This window comes from Nicotiana attenuata, chromosome 7, assembly GCF_001879085.1.
Source record: "Nicotiana attenuata strain UT chromosome 7, NIATTr2, whole genome shotgun sequence".
Classification (NCBI taxonomy): Eukaryota; Viridiplantae; Streptophyta; class Magnoliopsida; order Solanales; family Solanaceae; genus Nicotiana; species Nicotiana attenuata.
In genome coordinates, this window is record NC_031995.1 from 87,517,704 (window position 1) to 87,526,148 (window position 8,445).

Consider the following 8,445-nt stretch of genomic DNA (forward strand, 5'->3'; position numbering starts at 1 on the left):
CCCCCGGTAATCTAAGGCATCCTATAAATAGTATTTAGATCTTCATAAAGTAAACAGGACAACTGTTTTAAATATATAATATTTACCATCTAAATAATGAAGCAAAAATAAATAATTCTCGATTTTAGTTTTTATTTTTGATGAATTTTAAAAAATAAAATAGAATAAAAGCAATGGATATGATACAGGTGCAGAAAAATCCAAATCCAAAGGTCAAGATGTGACTCCAGCTTCAGTTCAACACATTTAACGGCCGAACCGAGAAAAGCTGGCTCCTCTTATTAACAAGCACACAGTTAGGTTTTTTTCTTTAATTATTTTTTATATTTTAATTACATTTTGCTCTTTTCAATTTCTTTTTTTTTTCATCCGCATAAGAAGTATCGAAAACTCAGAAATCAAACTCACTCATAAGTTGCTGCTTCTGCATAGCTTTTATCTATATATCTAAACACTGATTTTTTTTCGTTGTTGAATAAACCCAAGCAGGCGACGATCTTCTCGATGTTCTCCGCTCCTTAAAAGTACTAATCTCTCTCCACAAAGTACTCCTCTCATCGACTTTTCAGATCTCTCTCTCTCTCTCCGCCGAATCTGGAGCTCTCATTTTCTTAATTCTCGGTTCGTTTTCTCGCATTTGATCAGTAATTTATTGGTTTAATTTGATTGATTTTAACTATATAGCTATGATTTTGTTTAATAAATTGGCTAAGCTTGTTGCTGTTGTGCTCAAATCGTAATTTTCATGCAATTAATTTTTTTTTTCTTGTTCCTTGTTTGTATTTGTCCACCTATTTGAGCTTAGCATAGCCAGTTCAAGTGTAAAATAGTCAATTTGCCGAATCTGGAGCTCTCATTCTCAATTTGTTTTCTTCGCATTTGATCATTAATATTCGGTTTATTGATTGATTTTAGATATGTAGATTTGATTTCATTTTTAATAAATTTGGTAAGCGTGTAGGCGTGTTTCTCTATTTCCTAATGTTTATTCAGTGAAATTTGTATTTTATCCGCCTATCTGATTAGCATAGCCGGTTCAAGTGTAAACATAGTCAAATTATGACGAGTCGGTCATCCTTATACTCATGGATGTTATGATTTATTTTTAAACAATATTGGATGAAATGTCGAAATGGAGCTGAATGGATATAGTAGATTCATAAAGTGGTCCATAACTAGTTTTAGATTAACGTGTAGTTGATTGATTCTTGTGTTTCATGCAAATGTACTTTATGTTTCGGCACAATACTAGTCAGTGGCGGAAGCAGGATTTTTCTTGAGCGGTGTCAACATATAAAAAAGTGAAAAAATGGATAAATCACTATAATGACAAGCAGTGTATTTTTGTATATCTATTTCCAAAATTTTCAATTTGCTTATTATCTATATATACATATCTAGTAAATGTTTCGACGAAGCGGTGTCCCGTCACACCACTTGGAGCAAGGTATATCTGCCGCAGGTACTAGTTACCTCAAAAAATTTGGTGCTTGATGTTTTTGTTAATTTGGTGTTTATATGCATATGTTTTTTTTTTTTATTTTTATATCCTTTGCTGCAATCTCTAACTTGTGCAGGGTAGCTGTTTCTTATCGATTTAGTAACTGTTTTAAGTTTGATTTTGAGTTTGCTGCTGAAGGGTGCGTAGAGATTAAATCTTTTGCTAGTGTCTGAATATGCTTCTCTGCATAGCTAGGTGATAGGCTAGCTATGTGCAGTGAAATTTATGTTTGTTAGTTTCGTCATTCATGTATGCTTAAAAGTATCCGATTGAAACATTGACTGTGCTTTGAAGCTAATTGATTTCACAATTATGTCATTGGTGCGCTATATTCTTTTAGATTCTAAATTTTGTGCACTTTCCCCTCTTTACGTGAAATTGATTAGGTTAACCTATTGCAGAAACTGGAGAATGGCTTCAACTTCACATCCTCCTGTGGCATTCGGTGGAAGTTTGGCTTCTAAAACATCGGCTTCAGACCTTCTTCGTAGCTCAAGAAATGGTGTCTGCGGCGTGCCATTGAAATCCCTCAGCAGAGCACGATTGGGTTCTAAAAAGAGAGATTTTGCTGTCTCTGCTAAGGTTCGAAAGGTAAAGAAGCACGAGTATCCTTGGCCAGAGGATCCTGACCTTAATGTCAAGGGTGGAGTCCTCAGTCATTTATCACCTTTCAAGCCATTGAAAGAAAAGCAAAAGCCGGTGACATTGGATTTTGAGAAACCTCTTATGGATCTGCAGAAGAAAATCATTGACGTAGGTTTCATGACTGAATGCCATATATGTTTTCTCAAGAGATATTACCTCTTATATCAATGTAGAGCACTAAACATTTGTCAATTGTAACTGTTTCTTGGATGCAGGTTCAAAAGATGGCAAATGAAACTGGATTGGATTTCAGTGACCAAATTATCTCACTCGAGAACAAATACCAACAGGTTTGAATGACACAAATTGCCTTCCACTTATTAAAGAAAAACAAGACAATTGGCCTTTTGTTGCTTAATGTACTTCTGCTGTTATTAAAGAAAAAGTTACTATTGGAGGTCAATTCTAGGTGTTTCCACAATCTTCTTTATAGAATTTTTTCAGATTATTTTGAATTTCAGTATTGATACCATGAGACAGTACTTGTAATCTCATCCTTCCTTTTTATTTTTTTTTCAATTTTGTTTAGGAAAATTTTGGTCAGTACTGTGCATTTTGTGAAAAACGTTATACCTGAATAAAAGTATTTTAGGATAATCCTTAACAAATAAAAAGAAGGAAGAAAATTTGGACATCGCTTTTTTTTTTTTCCTTTTTTCGTGAGAAATATTTGTTGTATTACTGCAATTGCTGCTAAATTGCTTATAAATGTATCTCAATCCATGTATATATTATCATTTGCGGAGAAACTAATACTGGTCCTTTACTTAAATCCTTTCCAAGTGCATCATCATCATTTTATGCTCTGTAAGGGATGTATATTTTTCACACGCATGCTAGGGGGAACTAGAGAAGACAACAAGAGCAATCTGGGGAGGTCACAGGGAAATCATAAGATTCTGATCTCTAGTAAAGAATTTGATTTTGAATATTTGCGATAAAATTACCTACTTTTTGATTTTGAGTTGGATGCTTAAATAAAGGATAGAAAAGATTCGTGTTTTGCGACACTTGCCTTTTATTCTTTCATAATGTTTGAAGAAAGGTATGAAGGTGAGAACATTGTATCAGCACTAACCTCGAAGGTCAACATTATTTTTGCTAACAATATAATGTAGCTGGTATGCTGACATCTTTATTGTCCTTTTCAGGCTCTAAAAGATCTTTACACGCATCTGACTCCTATACAAAGAGTGAATATTGCAAGGCATCCTAACAGGCCAACTTTCCTTGATCACATCTTTAATATTACTGAGAAGGTCTAGTAAATTCAATGACTCGCTTGCTTATCAAATAAATTTAAAAAAATTGCAGACTCTGTTTCTGTTCTCTTTTCCATATGCTAATTACTGTTGGAAATTCTAACAATGTAATATTGTAAATGCCGAATTTGCAGTTTGTGGAGCTTCATGGTGACCGAGCTGGGTATGACGATCCTGCCATTGTCACTGGCCTTGGCACAATAAATGGTAGAAGCTATATGTTCATGGGTCATCAAAAAGGACGCAACACAAAGGAGAACATACAACGTAACTTTGGGATGCCTACGCCGCATGGGTATGTGGTTCCATCATGTTTGAGCTTTGAATATTTCTGTACGAGTTTAGATAAAGCCACTTCTTTGTAGTATGTGAGCCTACAATAGTAAGAAAAGAATACTTGTTAAACAGCTATAGGAAGGCTCTGCGAATGATGTACTATGCTGATCATCACGGATTCCCGATTATCACCTTCATTGACACACCAGGGGCATATGCTGACCTCAAATCGGAGGAACTAGGCCAAGTATGTACACAAAACTGATGTAGCATGCTTTTTCCCCATTGGTTATTGCTAAACTGAATAGTTTGTAATGCTTTCATGCAGGGGGAAGCCATAGCTCATAACTTGAGGACTATGTTTGGTTTGAAAGTACCAATTATTTCCATTGTTATGGGAGAAGGGGGTTCTGGTGGAGCTCTGGCTATTGGTTGTGCTAATAAATTGTTAATGCTTGAAAATGCTGTCTTCTATGTTGCCAGGTGCCTCTAAAACTGTCGACTTTTACTATGAAGAAAAATGGTGTTTATGATATATTTTTGAGATGGATATGGAGAGGTGTATACTTCTTGCAGACTAAATATGTGGTGAATGACAATCATTCATCATGTCCTTTATAATCATAAGCTCTCAAGAAACCATCCCGTCTCTGAAAGTTTTGCAATATAAGTGGTCCTTATAGTTTCAGCTTCGCAACTGTCTTAGCCTTGGTGGACAGAGTTATCGAGTACCTGTGCTGGTGGGTACTTGGTGGAATAGTCGAGGTGTGCAAGTTGGCCCGGACACCACCTATATCAAAAAATAAATAAATAACATAAGAAATTATACTTTCAGCTTTTCATCAATTTTAAAGGTGGTTAGCACCTTGGCGGTAGGCCATGTCTACTTCAGAAACAAATTTAATACATAGACTATTAGCTGTAAAACACCAGACCAATACTTGAAAAACATAATCTCTGTCTGGATGTCCTAATGCTGAACCATCTAATCTTATTCCTTTTGCTCTTAATCTTGGACTACCCGATCTCATTTCAAATCAATAAATTCTGCGGAAAAACGAAACTGGGAGGGCAATTTTCTTTTTGGCAATACAACTATTAACAAACTCATTACAATTAGTGAATATCCTGCTGTAACGCACCCTTAAATCTTTCAATCAGATAATCGTGGTACTTTTCTTCTGTATTTTTGATTCACTTACTCAGACCCAGTTTTCTGTATAGTGTTCTTGACTGTCATACTTGATAGTGATGTATGCTTACCGTTCTCAATTCCCACTTGTAATTCACAGCCCAGAAGCATGTGCAGCAATTTTATGGAAGACCGCAAAAGCTTCTCCTAAGGTTGCTATATTTGAAATTCAATAGTGTTAATCCAGAAAAGCTGTGAAAATTATTGCTGAAAATGGGTTCATTTCATTTCAGGCAGCTGAGAAACTCAAGATAACTGCTCAAGAGCTGTGCAAGCTTCAAATTGCTGATGGTTCCATTCCTGTAATATTACTTCATTGCTGTATCTGCCTAATTGATCAAAATCTCATTCTTCTTCATCGCTTACATATTTTTCCAATTAGCTAAAAAATTTGAAACGCTAAAAGAAGAAGAAGAAATGTGAATTTCTCATCTGTGAATTGTCTTCCATTTCTGACCCTTGCAATCTCCTAGCAGAGTCATAATTGATGTTTCGTAATCTCTGAATTACCATATTGATTATTATCTGCCTTGCAACTATTCCTTTACAGTTGGTAAATTTGGGTGAATATATGTCATTTGAGACAGAAAAGTGATTCACTTTCATCGGTGGTAAACAAATGGTTTTTATCGTGTTGCAGGAGCCTCTTGGTGGTGCACATGCTGATCCATATTGGACTTCACAGCAGATAAAAACTGCAATTGAAGAATCAATGGATGTGAGTATATCAAAATTTCTATTTCCAGAAGTTGTACTTTCAGCTTTTGCTAAAACACAATCCATCCTTGTAGGAACTTACGAAAATGGACACTCAAGAGTTGTTAAGGCACAGGATGCTTAAGTTTCGAAAACTGGGTGGCTTCCAGGAGGGAGTTCCCATTGATCCAAAAAGGAAGGTCAACATGAAAAAGAAAGAAGAACCTCTTCTTCCACCTGGGACTCCGGATGTGGAGTTAATGGATGAGGTTGAAAAGTTAAAGCAAGAGATCCTGAAAGCAAAGGAATCATCCGGGAAGATTCCAGAGTCAGGCCTGAATGAGATGATAGAAAAATTGAGAAGAGAAATTGATTATGAATTTTCTGAGGCTGCTAAAGCTTTAGGTTTGGAGGAAAAGTTTGTCATGGTACGAGAAGAATTTGCAAAAACAAGGAACTCAAATGACCAGTCAATGCATCCTGCTCTGAAGGAAAAGCTTGACCAGCTTAAGGATGAATTCAACAGAAACATGTCTGCTGCTCCGAATTATGCTAGTCTAAAGAATAAGCTTGAGATGTTACAAGAAATGTCTAAAGCCCACAAACTCTCTGAGAAAAATAGCAAGGTAAACAAAATGAAAGAGGAGATCAATAAGAGGTTAAAAGAAACCATGAATCGCCCTGATTTGAAGGAGAAGATTGATAAATTGAAGGCTGAAATCGAGAGTACTGGGGTATCAACAGCTATGGATTTAGACCAGGGGCTAAAGGAGAAAATTGTGCAACTTAAAGATGAAATGGAGACAGAATTTGCTGGCGTTTTTGAATCTTTAGGTTTGCATGTCAACCCACCATCACTTCCTGATGCCAAGAGAAAAATTGATGAATTTAACAATGAAATTACCAAGGTTATGGAAGACGTCGTGAGTTCGACAGATTTGAAAAACAAGATTGAGTTGTTAAAAATGGAGGTAGCAAAGGCTGGAAAGATAGCAGATGCAGAGTCAAAGGCAAAAATTCAGGCCTTAGAACAGCAAATAAAGCAGAGTCTTGCAGAGGCTATGAGTTTCCCTGAGTTGAAAGAGAAACATGAGAAGCTGAAGGCAGAGATTGTTGAAACTGTTGAATCCCCTGAAGGATCTAACGGAAGTTTGCTCGCAGATAATGATGGTTCTAAGACAGAAGTAGAAGTTAATGTAGATGCAAACCGTAGCTTTGCATGATGTGAGTTCGTACAATTTCTTCACATTTCTTGGTTTCTTTCGCATGATTGGATAACTCTGAAATCTTTGCAGTTCACATGATGCAGGTTAGCTACTAGCTGTTGCAAAAGATAAATCTGTGAATGTATGGAACTACAGATGGAGCCTCTTTCTTCGCAGTGCACTCAATTTGCAATCAGTATTTTCTTCTGGAGTTTATCTTCTGAATGTATGGAACTACAGATTCTTTTTTTTGGCTAGGCTCTGCCTGTTTTCCTGGATTTTGTTTTCTGTTACTTTAGAATAATTGACATTTGTTTTAAGAGTTTAAGTTAGATTGAACTGTTCCTTTAATTGATATCTTTAGAGGCAAGATACTGTATAAATTTTGTGTTTGAAGAGAAGGTTAGAACATGCTGCGAAATATCTATCGATAGAGTTATCATAAATGTTTTCTTCCATATACTGTATCTTTTTGGATGTCTGAATGGATTTTGCTCAAATATTTAAACAATCAAGAGAGCAGAACATTAACTTTGGGCAAAATTTCTGAAGGATAAATAGAGCGTTGTAAAACGTTTGTTAAGTTTATCTGTAATTATCTGTGAAGAGATCAGTCATTCCAAAACATTGGCTTTGTCATATGTGGTAAACTAAAACAAAGAAGAATAATAGGTCCTATTATTCAACTTTCTTTTACCTTATACAAAGTATTGAAAAAAAAGTTTCTCCAACGGTCCAAACATTGGAACGTGCAAGGTGAGATAAACTTTCAAAATGTAACCATTACATCCTCTATAAACTTTCAAAATGTAACCATGACAATCTCTACATTGCATCCTCGTCTTATTTCCAGAATTAGAGTTTGGCCATTCCATCCTCTACCATTGTATCCTCGTATTATTTCCAGAATTGGAGTTCAGCCATAGCTTTTACCTTTTTAAAGAAATCAAGTCCATTGTCAACTATCCTCCCACTCTCTTTGATATTCATATCAATTGAAATGCTTCACGAATTGGAGATAAATACCAGTCAAATATCAAAGTAAAACTCAAATGTCAAATACTACAATTTTTCTAACTGTCTCGATAATCTGGTCCTGAATCTCAATAATCTGGTACTGAATCTCCAGAATCTACTCCAGAATATGGATACTCTAGTCCTGAATCTCGATAATCTGCTCCTGAATCTGAATATGTGCCTCACGACTCATTAATGCAGCCTTTCGAGCTATCAACAGGTTTGCATTCTCACACTCTTCCTGCATTAACATCGCCTAATGGTCTACCTCACGGGCTGCAATCTGAGCCTTCAACTGCATCAATTGAGTCTTCAACTGCATCGCCTGAGCCTTCATCTGCATCAACTGAGCCTCTCAGTTCATTTAGATGAACTCTTTTCGTCTCAATTTTCTCATGTCTCTTCCCATTTGAAATTCAACAAATATCATCAGCAAATCATTTCAAGACCACAACAACCAGGCAATCCTAGGAAGGAGGATATTTCTCGTTTTAGATACTGTCCGGAATTCTACGCTGACGCTGATGGGTATTATGTGTTCACTGCGAACTAAATGACTTTTTCATCTTAACAAAGGGAAGCGGGTAAAGGGTGATTACAGATCTGCAGAAGAAGAAGTCTGCACTGAATCGTTTCTATATGTCACGACCC

At 36.1% G+C, this 8,445-nt stretch overlaps 1 protein-coding gene across 2 annotated transcripts; it reads left to right on the forward strand.

Annotated features, from left to right (window-relative positions):
- On the forward strand, positions 347-7,235 carry LOC109229425 (acetyl-coenzyme A carboxylase carboxyl transferase subunit alpha, chloroplastic). 2 transcript variants are annotated; one of them, XM_019394859.1, is made up of 12 exons: positions 347-621; positions 1,903-2,254; positions 2,362-2,436; positions 3,298-3,405; positions 3,543-3,703; positions 3,817-3,931; positions 4,013-4,167; positions 4,977-5,028; positions 5,110-5,178; positions 5,517-5,594; positions 5,668-6,796; positions 6,868-7,235. In XM_019394859.1, exons 2-11 carry the CDS (start codon positions 1,913-1,915, stop codon positions 6,793-6,795), a joined length of 2,283 nt encoding a protein of 760 aa, XP_019250404.1. In that variant the 5' UTR covers positions 347-621; positions 1,903-1,912; the 3' UTR covers position 6,796; positions 6,868-7,235. The 2 variants fall into 2 exon arrangements, with proteins under 2 accessions (XP_019250404.1, XP_019250406.1); XM_019394861.1 differs by having other exon boundaries at positions 6,882-7,235.

Bases quoted from the DNA above. Each gene is read 5' to 3' on its own strand.
- LOC109229425 (XM_019394859.1), top strand. From the start codon at position 1,913: ATGGCTTCAACTTCACATCCTCCTGTGGCATTCGGTGGAAGTTTGGCT. The intron at 3,932-4,012 runs GTATGTACACAA...GCTTTCATGCAG, and splicing joins AATCGGAGGAACTAGGCCAA to GGGGAAGCCATAGCTCATAA. The intron at 5,029-5,109 runs GTTGCTATATTT...ATTTCATTTCAG, and splicing joins CCGCAAAAGCTTCTCCTAAG to GCAGCTGAGAAACTCAAGAT.